The following is an 18,378-nucleotide window of genomic DNA, read 5'->3' on the forward strand; positions in this document are numbered from 1 at the left end:
TAAGGCTTCCGCTTTCCTTTCGTGGATACTGAGTTCGAGCCCCGGCACACACCACAAACTTTTCGGAGTTTTGTGCATTTTTTATTTAAGCAATTTGTATATCACTTGGTTTAAACGGTGAAGGAGAACATCGCGGGGAAACCTGCATGCCTGAGAGTTATCCATAGCGTTCTCAAAGGTGTGTGAAATCTATCAATCCACTTGGCCAGCGTGTTATAATAATATTCGAGAAAGTTAAAAAAAAGTAGCCTGTGATGAAGAATTAATTAATAACTACTCTTTTGTTGCGAAACGTTTCGTCAAGCTAATTTTAAACAACAGAGGCGGATTAAAGCAACAGCTTATACAGACGCCTTTTGAAAATACCTTCCTCAGGTTGCTCGCAGATAGCGGTCTTTGTTAACGGAGTAGCTAATTAATGCGACACAGGAACACAGAGCCTTTTAAAGGCTTCATCTAATTAGTGAGATAAAAGCGATGCTATGCACACTATTGTAGGATTTTAAAACAGCTAATCTTAGGATTAGTGGCGGAGGATATGTAAGTTATCTATTTTTGCCGTATGACATACTGACTATTCAAATAAAATTATTATTGATTCTTCTTTTCGAGTCGACGGTCACCTCAAATACAGGAAGCCTGGTGAAGCTCATCGTCGTGAAGATGGAACGAAAGCAGGATCTAAATAGGGCCCTTTTTAGCGAGCTTGGTTTAAAGTGGTGGATTTGTGTTGCTGCTTCCAGAGATGCCTGACGCAGGGATGCCGGATGCTTTAAGATGAGGCTCTTTTCATATCCCCTTTTGCAACTTAATGAATATTTAGGAAAAAAAAACTATGTACTAAAATAAAACTAAATAAAATCTAAAATAACTTTGAAACCACCGCAGCGAGGCATATGTAATTAAGTTTCTATCTGTCTTTATTTCTCTTTATAGTTGAGTAGAATAATATATTATCTTTATTAAACTGTTTCTGACTTCTTCTAACTCAATAAAGTCAATATTCTTTCTATCTTCTGCTGTCTTATAAAAATGTAGAGAACTAGAAGGCTGGCCTATTTTAGTTTATTTTACAGCATTATATCTTATATATTCTATTTGATATGGCATTGATGATGGATATCTTTTACTAGACACGTCTTTTATAAGGTTTTTCGCAATGGACAGTCCTGTGGGGTATATCAGCGAGTTCCTTGTTAATACTATGCGATGTCCACTTTCTGGGGAGGCTATCTATGGCGGGAATGTATGAAGGCTGGCTGGTCACCATTCTACCACTATAGGACCCAAACGCCAGAGACCCCTAGAGATATGGGGCTATCCCATTTAAGCATATCAGCTTTCTAACCCATACATTACTCAATCGACAATTACAATAACAGTCGAATGATTGGTGCATCAATCGTGGTGTTTTAAATATCAACCTTCAGTTGTTAATATTTTTTAAACTTAAATATGTAAAGCATTTAACATGCATCGCCAAATATCTCTCTAATATCTCACTATAAAGAAGAGATATAGAAGTTCGACGTTCCTTTGATCTCATAGATCTCATGTGGACAGAAAGACATAAAAAAGAAATGGAGAATCTGGCATTGTATCGGGGTGAGACAAAGAACCTTAGTAGCCTCAGCTCAGACCTTGGCTATAATGTTTATCCCGGAAAATTCAAAAGTTTCTTTTTAATGAAAGCGTTACCTCTCTATACACGTGGCGTTACACTTATGTTTGCGTAGTTGAAACAATTCATTTATGGAATGTAGTTGAGAATATGTAAGTATTTTAATACAAATCTTCCATAATCCATCTTTGTATTCTGTAGTGACTCTGTAGTGAACCTTTTTTCGTTTAAAATTTACCACAAATCATATTTGCAGTCAAAGTTAGACTAGATTTGAATGCGGCATAGTTGCGCTCAAATAGCTACATTTAATATGCAAAGCCTTATGGAGTTGAAACGTTCACACTAAACGTGCTTTCAATTTAGTTTTAATTAAATTTGAATAATATTTCGACCTTACGCTAGATTATTATTAAGGATGTGATTATTTTCCCACCCTATATTATGTCACGTTTATTAATAAGAACCCCAACCTTGCGATATATGTACCTATACATCGATGCATTGGTAAGCACCAATATGGCACCAGTAACTACTTTAATTTAGTGGTGGGGATCTTGTACATGGTTTCCAATTGTTTTGCATTTTCGAGCTTATATTCGTAATATATTGGTGCTTGACTGTGATGGTGTAATTTAAGCAATTTTTGACAAATACTGTCCTTACAATTTATGACAAATATGTAATCGTCGAATTACTTTACATAAAAATGTTTAGTAATGTAATTAAAACATTTTTATTTTTTTTAGAAAGCTGCCTGTATACGATAGCGAAATAGCCAAAACAGGTTTACATGGATGAACAAATTGTCAACATAAATGTGTGTAAAATACCCTAACGTAACGCGGAAAAAGTTTCTAATAAAACTAATAAATAGGTAATCGGGATGAGAAAATGTTTTCTTGCAGAAGTCCTGATGGCAGTTTCTCAAGGCTTGGTGATGGGTTCAAGTGCATCAGAACGCGCAGTGGGGGCTAGAGCGATAGCCCTCAGAACCGATGGGTTGGTGAACAGTGCAGTGGCGTGGGAAAGGTTTGGGGCTGCAGAACCCGCAGCTGTTGTTTCTCCACAGTTAGAAAAACCCCCCGACCCTGAATATCCGTGGTGAGTTTCTTCCTATGATGTGGTGAGAATAGAGCTGAATCAAAAGTAATTATTCCAGAAGTTTTGTCAAAAATACTATGCTTACGCTCATCTGCTAGACAACTAGGTATTTTGTAAGAATTTCTATACTATTGTGGTAATTTGTCGCCTGTGCCTAAGGATTCCCTGTGACTAGCTTGAGGCAAGCTGGCAACTTAAATGGAGTTTGTTGGTAAGTGGCTAAATATACGCTTCAGAATCCGATGCTTCGCTCATACTAGCAAGCTCGTAACGGGCCTTTTTTTATAGTTATAATTCGGACCACCAAAAATGGACAACCATCGCTTATAAATAGAACAACACTCCGCAGGGCATGCAAGGAACACGTCCTGAATCGTGCCTACATCAACCACGAATTACACCAGCAACCGCGTTGTTAAGACCAAAGGCATTGCAACAATGCTGTTTGGCAGAAATAAGTATGGCGGTAGTAGGTATTTCCAGGACGAGCTCTGTCACAATGAGCTCTAGTACTACTCTACATATAAGATTAGTGGCATCGCTCCTTTTCGAGAGAAAATAGTGAGATTTTCAATTAAATATATTTTTTTTCAATTAAGCGAAATAACAATTTACTAGCGCGATAAATTCTGCAGTTTGGAAGTTAATTTGAAAGGCCATTTAACTATAAGATTAATTGCAGGTACGTATCCGCCCAAGAAAGTGAATCGGTGAGGTCGCCCAAGTTTATGCCATCACCACCCGGAGCAACTATGGAAGGATGGTGGACATACCCTTACTACAGTTGCGAGTCGAAACGTTGGCTGCTGTCTTACACTGTTCCCGTGTCAACCATCCGCGGGTAAGGCTGAATTATTCATTAGGTTTCATAATTCAGTGCCGCTATTCTACTTTATGAAACGGTCTTAGCCTAGTGGGTAGGAATCGGTGAAGGAATACATCGTGAGGAAACCTGAATAACTAAGAGTTTTCCATGATGATCTCAAACGCGTGTGGAGTCCTCCAATACGCACAGGGCTAGCGTGTTGGACTACTAAACCCTGTGGGAGGAGACTTGCCTTGTAGTAGGTCGGTAATGTGTTGATATGATGTTTCTACTTAATTCTATAACAGGCTTAACTCCACTATTAAATAGTGGAAAATATATAGTTAAGCTGCGAAAACTGATTCTCTCGTTTATTGTTAGTGGTCCGAGAGGCGTCGGTGACGCTCGCACAAAAGTTAATTTTACTTTGTACGTTAATTCTGAAATATTCTGTAAAAAACTCTAAACTTTTTGCGTATTTATGTGAACTTTTAAGATTACATAACACGAACCTACTCGTAAATAAAAACTATGCAACTATCGTTGCCGAGTTTACTGAGTAATAATTGATAATCAATTAGGTTAATTACATGGTATTTACACTACTCATCCCTACTGTATGTGAGTCAAAATATCATTCTTAATTTGAAAAAGCATAGTGCGGCCTCAACGCGGCCCATCGTCGTCCCAGCTCCTAAGTTTATCCTCTTTTGATGTAGTCACCTACTTACTTACCTTTTCAAACTTCGAAGAAACTTTCCTTTCAAGCTTTCAGCATGACTGAGATAAGATTCACGAACGTAAGGGACTTTCACTAAGTGATAAATACAGCATTAATCTTCTGTTTCAGATTAAAAGGCGTTGTTTCGCTGGACGTTGACATATCGAATCTGGAGATAAATCAGTGCGAAATGGATAGCCTAGAGGAAAACGACAATCAAATTTATTCATTCCATGGAACCCACAAATGTCCTAATGAAACAACTTTCGTACGTTATTCAAATTTAGTTATATTAAAGAAGTCCCAGTAGTTTTAACTTGAGCAAATTACATGAAGAATGTCTTGAATGATATTTTAATGAGCTTTTTCCCGAATAAATGCCTACCTACTCGTGTTTATTATCATACTGGTGGATTAAAATCCGGGCACGCACCAATAAAATCAAATCTACTATTCTTTATTTATGTTCGGCTATCACAGGCACTTATGAACTTAGTAAGAAATCTCCTCATTCGACTAAGTAACTCTTATATAAATTTTGGTCATAGTAATTTCAGATCTCAGCCAAATTTTGTCAAAACAATTTTGTTGATTTATTGACATTTGAAAGTGTAATATTAAGAGAGTCTGGTTCCGGTTTGGTAGTTAAAGTGTTTATACATCTACTACGAGAGTGGAAACCCGTGCCTTGTAAGGCTGATGATGATATTGTTTATTATACTGCTATGCCTCTGATCATTCAAGGGGGTAAGGCATTGTTAAGTCTCAACAACTATTCATAGTAAAGTCAACATCTCCTGAGGATGCTCCGGTTTCGGAGCGAAACGTGCGTAGAGGGTTCATTGCCGAAAATCTGTTTGTTGTGGAGTGTAAAGATTGAAAAAATTCAAAATTACACCATACATATGCTCCTGCTTTTCGTGGAGTAGGTATAGTAAATTAAGCTTAATTTTCATAATATAACATGAAAATCCGCAAAGTATTTCACGTTCTGGTTTAGGTATCTAGAGTTATACGGGTAATCCCGTCTAGATTTTATGATTGGACATAAATGTGCGAGAACAAGGTGTCCAATATTTAGTTCCCTACATGTTTCCTAATTCCATCAAATGTTATTGAGTGTTCTTTTTTAGTGTGACTATAAACCGAATCGGGAAATAAGCGTCCGTTACGGCGGCTGGGCTCGTGGCTCCTATATCTGCCGATGTCGACCAGGATATTACTCCCCTCACCATCCAGAAGGGTTCAATGGATCACTTGTGGAAGGTAAGCCAAAATTACGAAAACTTTAAAAAGTACCTAGCTATTTGTATTTTTCCTTTAGTTGTATATATTATTATAGATTTATCGTTTTACAACCTTCGGAGCTACCTAAGGGCCATCTCAGATGTTTAGGTGTGAAACTAAATACTTCATTAAAACTTACTTTAGAACGTACAAATGTAGTACTTTTATTTAATACGATACCGACCTCGCAGCCAAATTTAAAAATTTCGAATTTCCCCATTTCGTTTCAGCCCCTTTTGCAATGAAAAAAAACACACTTATATTAGAAGGAAAACCAGTATGACAGATTTATTAAACCCCGAATACCGGTCTGCACCGGTCGGTAATAACGGTCTGTCTCGGAATATTTTCCATGACATGGAATTTTGCATCATATGTTTTGTAGTAATTTCATGGGCAGGTTTTCAGCTAATAGGTTGCGGTGCGGAAAATCGTTTTTCATCTTTTTTTTCTTGTATTTATAGTTGCGTATCAAGAATACGAAGAGAACGGGTTAGAAAATTGGAGCGAGCCATACGACTGTTTGATGTGTCAACCCGGATGCGAGACTTGTCGGGGGCCGGAGCCTTGTCTAGCTACATACAACTGGCCTTTTCGGTGATTATAACAAAAACTATTGTAGTCACTTTTAAGGTTTTTAACCAATTTTCTAGGTATGCATAGGATCTACATTTAAAAAAAATCTGCATCGCAAATAATGATTGTTATATGCTCAGGATAAACTTTGAATTTGAATAAATTACAAAACTAATAAATGTTTTTACTATTACATAAGTTCAAATTATCTAGTGCGTTCAAAATACCAATACCTGCACAAAATATGTTACTATTATATTATTAGTACTCATAGAAATACTATAAATGTAGGTAATACGTATAGAAACAACACCGTGCTATTCCCCGGTTTAAAAATACTAGACTTAGTAAAATAAAGACTAGGCAAGAATAAAATAAAACTCACAAGGTGGATAATGTTATTAAATTGAACAGATGATTTAATATTGTTCCCCACTTCTGCGATTTAAAGTTGATTAAAACCTTACTCTCGAAAATAATAATGGTGGTTATTCCAGATACTAAAAGTTTCGAATGAGAGTTGACGTCAACCATCTTTAGGAATGTTTGAGGACAGGCAAACCCACTACAATATGTTTTCAAGTTGGAGATGTGTGGTGCCGACCAGAAAACATAGCTTGGAATTAGCAACACGAAATTAAGCATCAAAAACCTCGCATAACACCTCACTTGTGTTTTAATAAACCCTTTTATGGCAGCAATTTCTATATAAATACATCGAAGTGGCTTTGGATTTGAAATGCGACCGCCATTTAAAAATTCTTATCAATATTGAACTCAGAAAACACACTCTGCTTTAAAGAAACACCAACAAGACTTGCCTTGAAAGCTGTTTACTTAGAAGCCATTTAATTAACTTGATTGGATTCGCAGTAATACAAGGCAATAATAGGTTTTATTAGATATCGCCCTTGTGCTTTACAATTCCCTGTTGGATGAAGTTTATTAGCAATTACTTGGCGCGCGGCTACGTATACAAAGTTGTTTATTTAAAACGTTAAATTAATATCCGTTGCGAATTTCCTATGACGCTATTATAGTCACAACGAACAGAGCAATTAGGTACCTACGTGTAGTTTCTACCATCGAGCTGTGTGAATTCTAATTAGTTTTCAGTATAGATGGAAAGAGGTAAACATGAAGCAAGATGGCAGACGATTAAATATTTAACTAACTGTGCCGTAGTTACAACCAAAATGGTTTGTTTTTCTTTGAAAGTATTTTTTTTGTAGTAGGTATACAATTCTTAAACGCTATGCAAATTACGTTGCATAAGCGTTCGATAAAAACTTTCTTATATTCAATCTTTTTTATCTTAAAGTAGTAGTGGTAGATAACTATACCTACCTATCTATTCTGTGTACAACTTCTGGTAAACATCATTGTTTAATTAAAGTTAAAAGCAAATGTATAACTCTGTCATAAAGCCCATTTTATCTCTCACTTAAATCGTCTTACTGGGTCGATAAAAGTCTCGGATAAAATTATTTGTTGATGCACTTGTTGGACAATCTTTTTTAGGATATCGTTATTGGTGATCTCCGTGAGCTGTGCGGTGATGACGGTACTGCTGACTATATACACTCGGCATCACCGACGAGTAAAGGTGTTTCGCGTTGCTAGCCCCGTCTTTCTGTCTATCACGCTACTTGGCTGCGCCATTATGTACATGGAGGTAAGTAAACAAGTAAAGTCTTTATACGCAGAATCATACCTACAGCGACAATACCCCACTAAGGTGCTAATTTGGTCAAATGATGATTATTTATAGTGATGCACGGTATAGGATTGGGGAACTCTCAATAACAATCCTATTTGTAACAACGAGTTTGAACTTGTCTAAGCATAGACAATAATGTTGCTAGTTAAATAACACTAAATACAAAGTCGAATCGCCACATACGTTCTTTGATGGCGTGTTTCTTTTCCTCAGGGTATAACCACACGTTCTGACCACAAAGAAAAGAGATTTTAATAGCGGGAAACGGCCAGCGCTGTACTTTAAATGGTGTTAGCAGCGCCATGCGAGAGCTAGCCCTGGCACTATGTTAATACATTCTTTAAAAATTCGGCTAGTTTAATGTGTTATATTGGAAACCTTGCGGTGTTGTATTTAGTTTGTATTTGAATCGCAATATCGAAATATAGTGGACCTACACGCGGATGTATTTAGTTTTAAAGCATTTTAGAGTAACTATCTCATGACAAAATGTACCTTCTGTAGGTAGGTACTATTTGGTAGGTATTATTTAGCAGCGTTACCGCTACTTTGTTCAGTGGAAGGTAAAAGTTTTTAAGAGTGGAAATATTTTTACTTAAAGGACGCGTAACCACAAATAAAGCAAATTATTTTCGAACTTTAGCGTCAAACATTCGACGCTACTAATATTAAGATTTTAAGATAATAGAAATAATATTATCTACTATTGCAGATGGCAGCTATATTTCCTGTATTGGACCGTTATTCTTGTATCGCTACTAAATGGACGCGACATATGGGCTTCTGCATTACCTACACTGCTCTTCTTATGAAAACTTGGAGGTGCGTATTTTAAATTAAAACAGTAGGATTTTTTCTAGGGTGACCACTGTATTCTGATCCATAAAAAATTAAGCTAATAGACCAAAAAGGAAGATAATAGATCAACGTGGGATTAATAATCCAAGAAAATCTTCTTCGATATTTCAGAGTTTCACTCACGTACCGCGTCAAGTCAGCCCACAAGCTTAAGTTGACAGACAAACAGTTGCTGCAGTGGATGGCTCCTATACTCCTTATCATGCTGGTGTATCTCGGCACCTGGACACTCTCCGCACCGCCTGACGCTGAAGTTGTAAGTAAATTGTAGTTTCATCGTCTGAGTTATAGTAACCCAGTTTATTCACATAACTACACTAGATCACAGTGGGCGATCCGAGAGTTTTCTTGGATTTTTGGTGTGGCAACACCGCCTATAACAGCTATTCAAAGATCTCTGTTATTTAATATGTATTTTTAATTTGTATAGTGTGTTTTAATAGCCCAAATCCAATGTAATCGCCTAATTTATACAATAAATAGTAGTATACATTTAATAGTTTAGTGTTAAAAGTGCGTAAGAAAAGTTTTCGTCGATGTAAACCAAGTGACAGTTAGGTTAGTAAAACTTGAATTTTAAACTTCTGTTGTGGTGTTTTTTAAGAGTGCTATTAGTCGTATTAGCTTTAAGACAACTATTTAGCGCGTGAAAAACACATACCTACATACGTGTAACTGCAATTGCCTGTAATCCAAGTGTAACGCTGCAATTGTTACAACAATACACTGCAATACCTAAACTACTTGTCATCTTGCATTCTTTGGGTAACTAATCCGTGTTCCAAGTTTATGTTGGATTTTAGAGTCATTGGGGTATAAACGTACTGTTCAGAGGATAGTACTAAGTGCGATGATATGAAGTTTAATTCAATGGGGCTTGCGTGATAATTATTTTATTAAAAATACTAGGAGAATGAGAATGAATGTAATTGATTAACCTTCTGTTGCAACACGTCTAAATAGATATAGCGAGGACTTCTATCTCAAAATTTGTAGCAAAAAAGCCGTTTTTTATAGTAAGTAAATAAAATCATGCTTTTCCTTGCAATACCTACTTAATCCAAGTAGGTATCTCTTCGTCTTTGGTACATAGGTCTAAGATTCTTAAAGATTTATCTCCTTGTTCATTAACACTATCATTCCTATGTGAGCATTTCCCTCCTTTCTATTTATGTTATAATTGTGAAAACTTGTAATTGGCTATGACTCTGCTACTTTATTTGTTCTCCTTCCTTTTTATATCCGATGTAAGTTTTCCTTACATCCCTATCCCTACTAATATTATAAATGTGAATGTAAGTTTGTTTGTTACGCTTTCACGCGAAAACTACTAAACCGATCTTCACGAAACTTTTTATACATATTCTTGGAAGTATTAGAAATAATATAGTATAAATTTCATTGAAAAAATAAAATAACGTAAGATAAAAAAATGTTTGTGAAAAAATCTCAAAATCTCATATATGACTATAGGTGTAGACTATGTACCAATAGCCTTGTACAAAATAAAATAAATACGTTAAAATACAAGTTTACTGCTTAGGTCCGCTTACTACTCGTGGAGCCACGAACTCGTTCCACCATTGGCACCATGGATCCGTCATAAATGGTCCGGATGATGATCTAGGTACTTAACTTCTACATAACTCTATAATATATTCCCACAGCTGTGGATTGCGTATGTACACAGTTACACCATACAGATTATTCTGCTTTTCGCGGAGTATAGCGACTATACCAAACTGTACTAGTTACTTAGTTACTTAACGGTATTGTATTTATTGATTTCCATTGCTTCCAGATTACAGACAACAGAGGACTAAAGTTCAAACAGTGCACGTACAACTGGTGGGACCATAGTTTAGCCATAGGTAATCATTTCATCTCTAGAATCTTTTTAATTTCTAGATTCTTCCCGTAACATCACCTGCGTGCAATACGGTTATAATTATTCCTGCGGTAACTTTAGAATTTTCGGTGATAAAGCCTTTGTGTTTATTTAGGACAACTATCTTCATTAGACATAGTATATATTATATGCTATCTCCATTCCAAAGGACAATGTTCACTTTAGCTTGGCTCCAGCCTAATCGATCGTATTGGCGGGTTCATAGTGGGTGAAAGAATAGGTCCTACCTAAATATCATCATAATCACTATACCGGCCCACTACAGGGGGCGGGTCTCTTTCAAGAATGAGAAGGATTTAGGCCATAATCCACGGTCCACTACGCTGGCCAAGTGCGGTTTCGTAGATTTCACATGCCCTTTAGAACATCATGGAGAACTCTAAGGCATGCAGGATTCCTCACGATGTTTTTTTCACAATTAAAGCATGTAATATTTAATTCATTACATTAAGAACGCACATAACTCCGAAAAGTCAGATGTGCGTGTCCGGGATCGAACTCGATCCCCCCTGAAAAGAAAGACGAAGCCTAGTGGGTACTAGGCTATCACCGCCTACCTATATACCTTACATTATTTTTTAGAATAAGTGGGTACTAAGTAAGTTTCCTTTTTTTCAGGAGAAATCCTGTTCCTCTTATGGGGCGTGAGGGTATGCTACAGAGTGAGACACGCAGAGAGCCTCTACAATGAAGCGAGACTCATCTCTATCGCCATTTACAACATATTCACAGTTAATTCTCTAATGATTGCATTTCAGTAAGTATCCACGTCGAATGTTTATAAAAAAACGGCTTTAAAGGCTGCAATGGACAGCTGATAGATGAAACGGTACCCTTCGGTTTTTGCTGCTTTTCTTTGATAATAGAATCTTACCCATATTTCGGGATATAATTTTAAGGCTTTATTAGGTACTTTATTTTCTGAGAAATATATAATACACCTAGTATTCAGAGTTCAGCTAGCATTTATTAATTAACGTGATGATACAGACTGGCGCAAAACAGAAATGTGTGTTTTGACTTCGTCCGTAATCTACCTATGAGACTACTAAATCTTCATACAATTTTCATTTTGAAAATATGTTTGATACCACACCTAACTATAAGGCTCAGATATTATAAGTACCTGCAAAGTAGTAGGTAGGTACGTAGTATATGTAGATAGGTTTCGTCTCTGGCTATAATTATTGATTGTTTCCAGCTTACTAATCCTACCACGTGCTGGGCCTGATATAAAGTATCTCCTCGGGTTCATCAGAACACAGTTGTCCACTTCAACCACAGTATTGCTGGTGTTTCTACCAAAGGTAAGCCGATTATAAAGATTCATCCGCCCGCCCTTCCACTTACTTACAAGATAAGTTTACAATCTCACCGCTGTCACGCAAAAACCTCCTTCTCCGGTATCGGGGTAAAACGAGCGTTATGAGTTTAAGTAGGTATTTGGAACACCCGCACGGGAAACACCCCGTGACAGTGTTTTTTTTTTAGATTAAAAATTGACGGACCAAGTAGATGGCTCACTTGAAGGTAACTGGAAAGCTATCGCCTGTAAACAAATCAATATTGCATACAAGGAATACGTCCTACAAAATGCCGATTTTGTAACATTCTTCATTGGTGCTATGCTCCTACTAGTCTTAGCGTGATGACATATTGCCTATAGCCTTCCTCGATAAATGGGCTATCCAACACTGAAATAATATTGCAAATCGGACCAGTAGTTCCTAAGATCATCGTATTCAAGTACACAAAGAAACTCTTCAGCTTTATATGTAGGTATACTTACTTATACAGGATGTTTGGTGCATCGTGTGCCAAATCGAATCTGATGATTGGAGGGGTCTTTGGCTATCTCTTCAGCCCTCGTAAAAAAATCTTGCTCAAACGGTTTTTTTTATACTGATTTTAAATTGTTTTTTTAAAAATTGTAAAAATTCTACATTTAAATTTTAATAAAAAATAAAGTTGTTAAGTATTAATTAATTTTCTTTTTAATCTTTAATTTGTAACGTTTTACGCTTCTTTTGAAACTAGAATTACACGCCAGCAACATCTAGTTTTTGTTTTACAGCCCCGCAAAGTTTTTTTTACGTAAAAAAATAAGCTTGAACGTCAACTTTCGGTTTTAATAAAAAAAAAACTAAAAGTGATCATGTTCTTCCAATTTTTTTAAAACATCTCTGGACTGTCCCCTTTCTAATGGTGTGCAATATGCCATGAAAAGTAATTAGTAACATCACTAATTTTCAAATTTTCTAAACTTGGTCGCAATTTTCTAATATTCAACAGGTGAAAGAAAAACAAGGGTTTGCGTAAATAACACTCACAATTCACAAGGCAGATGACATTTTCTGTCTCTTTCATAAAGTTATACGCCCGTTGTTCGTTTAAACAGGCAAAAATAGTTTTTTCACTCTAGTGAAGCGAAATCTATCTTCTATTCCTTTCTTGCATAGTGCAAACCTGTTTGAACCAATCGCGAACGGGCCCCGCGTCGCGTCGACACGGCGGCCATCTTATTTTTTAGTCGAGACATCACTGCCTCTGCTGCCTAACGTGTGTGCTAGCTTACTGTACTCCACGATTCTTTTATTTAGTTTTCGTTAAGTTTTGTTGTTTTTTGTTACGTTTTATTTACTTTTGGTGTTATTGTTAAACTTTGTTGACTTTTTTGTTGTTGCAATGACGACATACTCTAACGAGGAATATGCGGACATCATAATGGTTTATGGTGCAGCCCGTGGTGTCGCTCGTGCAGCGCAACGACTTTACCAGGAACGCTTTCCTGGTCGACGATTACCTGGCCGCAGAGTCTTCCAAGACACATACCGACGTTTACGCGAGACTGGGAGTGTCAATTTTCATGAACCAAGGGGACATGTTGTGCGACATAATGTTGAAGTGGACGAGAGAATACTGGCACTTTTTGAGGAAGACGACACAAGAAGCATTAGATATGTGGCGGCACAACTTGATATTTCAATATGGAAAGTGTGGAAAGTCCTTCGACAAAACGAAAAATATCCATTCCACGAGACTCCGGTTCAAGGTACGTAATTTAAAACCTTTGTTTGACGTTGCCTTTGTTTAGCAGGTATCCATAATCTTCTAGTGCAATTAATTACTGCTCAAGGGGAATTAAAAAGATTTTTGGTTGTTGCAGGTCTTGAGGGTGGCGACTTTGACAGACGAATGCACTTTTGTCGGTTTTTGTTACACACAGATGTGGATAATCCTGATTTTTTAAAAAGAATACTGTGGACTGACGAATCCAAATTTACCAGAGAAGGGATTCTTAACTTGCACAATTTACACCATTGGGCACCGAAACGGCAAAACCCACATGCCAAAAGACAGCAATCTTTTCAAAGACGGTTTAGTGTGAACGTTTGGGCAGGAGTGATTGGGAATCAGGTAATTGGACCGCACTACCTGCCTGATAACTTAAATGGCGATAATTATTTAGAGTTCCTGCAAAATGATCTGCCGGAATTATTGGCCGAGGTGCCCGTGTTTAATGAAGATGTGCCCATAGTATTTCAAAATGACGGCTGTCCCGCGCATTGGCGTTTAACTGTGAGGGAATACCTCGATAATGTGTTCCCCAATTCGTGGATTGGGCGCGATGGGCCTATTGCATGGCCTCCACGTTCCCCAGACTTAACTCCGTTAGATTTTTATGTCTGGGGACGTGCCAAAGAGCTAGTATACGCCACAGAAGTCCCAACGAGGGAGGTACTAATACAACGCATAGAAGCGGCCTTCGGTACAATTAAGAACGAAATACGGCTTCGGACTACAACTGTAACAATACGTCAAAGATGTCGGGCCTGCATTCGAAACAGGGGTGAACAATTTGAGCAGAATTTGTAAAAATTATGAAATAAATGTTTCAAATGCAATGTATTATTTTTATTTCAAGTAAAACCTACGAAATTTAAAAATTTTACCTGCTTGTGAGTTTTATTTACGCAAAAACTTGTTTTTCTTTCATCTGTTGAATATTAGAAAATTGTGACTAAGTTTAGAAAATTTGAAAATTAGTGATGTTACTAATTACTTTTCATGGCATATTGCACACCATTAGAAAGGGGACAGTCCAGAGATGTTTTAAAAAAATTGGAAGAACATGATCACTTTTAGTTTTTTTTTTATTAAAACCGAAAGTTGACGTTCAAGCTTATTTTTTTACGTAAAAAAAACTTTGCGGGGCTGTAAAACAAAAACTAGATGTTGCTGGCGTGTAATTCTAGTTTCAAAAGAAGCGTAAAACGTTACAAATTAAAGATTAAAAAGAAAATTAATTAATACTTAACAACTTTATTTTTTATTAAAATTTAAATGTAGAATTTTTACAATTTTTAAAAAAACAATTTAAAATCAGTATAAAAAAAACCGTTTGAGCAAGATTTTTTTACGAGGGCTGAAGAGATAGCCAAAGACCCCTCCAATCATCAGATTCGATTTGGCACACGATGCACCAAACATCCGGTATAATACACAATATAATATTAAACAATGTCCATTGTGTTGCTTATAAGCTACTTTCGGAGCAAATGTAGTACTGATAAAATATATGGTGTTTAGGTCCTGCGAGTAGTCCGTGGTACGGGCGATACCTGGGATAGCAGGGCGCGTGCTCGGGGCGTGCCAGCGTCTTCCTCGCTCAATGGCATAGGTCTAGTTCCCGATGAGCCGCCTGATCCTTTCCAGGAAAATGAAGAACTTAAGGTACGAAATACACAAATATTTAATAGCCTTAGTAAGTGATTAGGATGCACTTGAATTTAATTTAGAGTAAAATATGTTATCCATAATTATTTTGTTTATATGAAACTCAAGAGTTTTAAATCAATGTGCTCGCAAATGGCGTTCATTGATGCAAACTCATGCTAAAGCCATTAGCCATGGGTTAACTTTAAGAAAGTGTCTAACATAAGTAGAAATTATGGCAGATAATCATAATAATAAAAATTCTTTTTTACATACCAAAACATAATACATACACAACCTTTAAGCGAAACTAGGGTGTAATGGCGGGTAGATGTATAGCCACGTCAAAGCTAAAATTACCGAGATTTGCACTGTGTTTCTATATCAGAAAATACAATTTTTTGACTCCTCAAGTTTCATCAGGTGATTTCGAGTATTATAAGAAAGTTTTCAGAATTGGTACCTACAAACACGAAAGGTGACAAAACCAATTCCATTCAGTAAAAAATAAAAAACCCTATAAAATGTTGAGGTAGATAGGTTTCCTATCATACTAACTATTGGCTAATGGCTTCACCATCTTACTGTTTATTTATAAATTAGTGATCCAATCCCGAGTAATTTTCTAGAGACCATTGAGGAGATCCATCTTATTTCTGCGAAGATTTCTTCAAAATCGCTTTATTTTGAGATTGAGAAAGTTTTTATTATTATTTGTAGTCTGTTGAAATGATTAATTTCAGGAGGAAGTGCAGAAACTGGCAGCGCAGATCGAGTTTATGAAGATAGTGCAAATGGAGATGCACAATCGTCACCTGAAGCCGCGACCTGGTGGCTACTTCACCGCTGGCAACGCTCTTGCGAGTCCAATGCACGCGAGGACTGTCAACATTTCACAAGTAAGTAGAATGACAGAGCATCACCTATCAAGAAGGGAGGATATCGCGACAGATCAGAATACAGTTCCCATCATGTCTTCTCTTCCCGCGGGTTTCTTACGAGGCGACTAAGGGAATGTAACTAGTAACATCTACTGCGATCACGAACCCGTCTTCCCAGCGTGATGATTATCGGCCAACCCTCCCGTTGGGAGAGGCCATTCGTCCGCAACAATTGCCTATTGAACCTATTCATTATGAACGTCGGTTGCAACGAAAGCAATCAGTCTGTTGCGAACTTGAGTATATCTTGGCGACCGATTGACGCAGTGTGCAGCGACACTGCTTTCTGAATCCAAGGCTGGTGTGGTTCGCTTCCCACCACTGGAAAATGTTTATGCGATGAACATGAGTGTTTTTCAGTGGGTGTTTACCTGTAAATTATGTATATTATACTTACTATATGTTACTATATGTATTATACTATGTGTGTATTTATGTATATTATACTTAGAAATATTCGTCAGTCATCTTAGTACCTATCCATAACAAAAGTTACGCTTACTTTGGAGCTAGATAGTGATGTGTGTAATGTCATAGATTAATTATTTTTTTTTATTTTTTAAATCTACTATTATATTTTAAATTATAAGAGTGCGCGTACCGCTTATTGCACACTTTGCAAATGATTCCGTTTGTCATGTAGATACTGAGTAATAGTAGTAGAAAGCTAGCTTGATGTAGCTTGATCTGGGAATCTTACCCAGTCATTTGGAATCCGTAGATAGCATCTACGGATTCCAAATGACTGGGTAAGATTCCCAGATCAAGTAGTATCAGATCAAGTATAGAGTTCTTCTGTCTAAAATTCTCAAGGATAGGAAAGCAATATCCACAACCTTGCCACATTAAATATATTAAACAGTATGGAAACTACGAATAGACGTTCGAAAGAACACACTCGCATCACCACCCACGCACCGATGCGCGACGAGGCGCCAAAGCTAGTACCCGCGACTAAAATCCTACGAGAATAGTTTTAGGGCCTCGTCGGTTCGTGCATTTATGTGTGATGTGACGTTTCGAATGTTTTTTCATCGTTTCCCTTCTGCTTATTGTGACCTTGCTTAGAGCACGTTAAGTCATAGTCGTGTCGGTCCAGATTTTAAGATACCTCACCGGTGAAAACTCGACCCAGCCGATGGAGGGTCTGGTCTACATGATTATCTCCTATGGGAGGAGCCCGATATGCCTTGAACATCAATAGGCTAACGACAACAATAATAGGTACATCGACTTACTTGCATTTTAGGTCATCATCAATTAGGTAATAGTAGAAGGGCTTAATAAAGAAGCGGTAAGTAGTATCGAGGGATCTTTGCGGTTTAATTGAATGTAACTTATGTTTTACAGGAAACCACAGAGTGGTCAGGGCCCGTGTGACGGGTGGCTCTCAGCGATAGCGGATGGCACTGGCCGGGGCCGGCGGGGAAGCGTATCGTCACCACCGTCGATGTTCGTTCGCCTGCCTTCGTGTAACTAAGCCTTTGTGTGTATTTACTTAGCTTAAATTAACTTATTTACGACTTCGGACTTATGCAGACTAAGTATTCTCCACGAAAAACAACGCTCGTTTTCATTTGTCTACGCAAGCAATCGTAGTCGTTTTCAAGTATCGGAACAAAGTAAACCAGTTAACAAAGCAGCGTTGGGGAGGCCTGTGTACAAGCAAGCCAGCAAACAAAAACAACAAGGCTAGCATGGGCAGGAGATAAAAATTCTATCCCCTGACAAGGCATAAAAAACTGTTCACCTGCCAAAACACGGCAACAGGGAGAAGGATAAATTATCCCTGTTTAATCAAATAACAATTTATCGCGTGCACCCATTCTTGGCACTCGGAAACGACTTTGCGATTGCGAGTGTTCAAATGTTACGATACGAATACTGAATTATCGCGTATTTTTGTATATACCACGCAACTGATATACTAAAGAGTTTACGTCTAATACAAAGGCGTTCTTCAATAGGTACCTAATACATAATACTAAAACAGGTTGCGTTGTATTCGACTCATCTTGGTTACGATGATAAGCTTTTAAAGCGCGTAAAAAAGGAACCTACTACTGTGCATAGGCACGAAAATGCCAGGGTCCTGACACCTGATTCTCTAACGTTGAAAT

The 18,378-nt window shown here is 37.3% G+C and overlaps 1 protein-coding gene across 1 annotated transcript in view; it reads left to right on the top strand.

The window, feature by feature from the left end:
• Positions 1-18,169, top strand: part of LOC120631195 (probable G-protein coupled receptor CG31760) — an 86,656-nt gene extending 68,487 nt beyond the window's left edge. Inside the window, exons 5-18 of the mRNA XM_039900675.1 lie at positions 2,530-2,725; positions 3,408-3,566; positions 4,381-4,519; positions 5,385-5,517; positions 6,003-6,135; positions 7,636-7,789; positions 8,547-8,656; positions 8,804-8,948; positions 10,494-10,563; positions 11,220-11,358; positions 11,803-11,908; positions 15,192-15,335; positions 16,061-16,216; positions 17,609-18,169. Of these exons, the coding sequence (XP_039756609.1) occupies positions 2,530-2,725; positions 3,408-3,566; positions 4,381-4,519; positions 5,385-5,517; positions 6,003-6,135; positions 7,636-7,789; positions 8,547-8,656; positions 8,804-8,948; positions 10,494-10,563; positions 11,220-11,358; positions 11,803-11,908; positions 15,192-15,335; positions 16,061-16,216; positions 17,609-17,638 (1,814 nt within the window). The 3' untranslated portion in view covers positions 17,639-18,169. The remainder of the gene's footprint in view (positions 1-2,529; positions 2,726-3,407; positions 3,567-4,380; positions 4,520-5,384; positions 5,518-6,002; positions 6,136-7,635; positions 7,790-8,546; positions 8,657-8,803; positions 8,949-10,493; positions 10,564-11,219; positions 11,359-11,802; positions 11,909-15,191; positions 15,336-16,060; positions 16,217-17,608) is intronic.
• Positions 18,170-18,378: the final 209 nt, after the last annotated feature.

The sequence above is a fragment of the Pararge aegeria genome, chromosome 17, assembly GCF_905163445.1.
Source record: "Pararge aegeria chromosome 17, ilParAegt1.1, whole genome shotgun sequence".
Classification (NCBI taxonomy): domain Eukaryota; kingdom Metazoa; phylum Arthropoda; class Insecta; order Lepidoptera; family Nymphalidae; genus Pararge; species Pararge aegeria.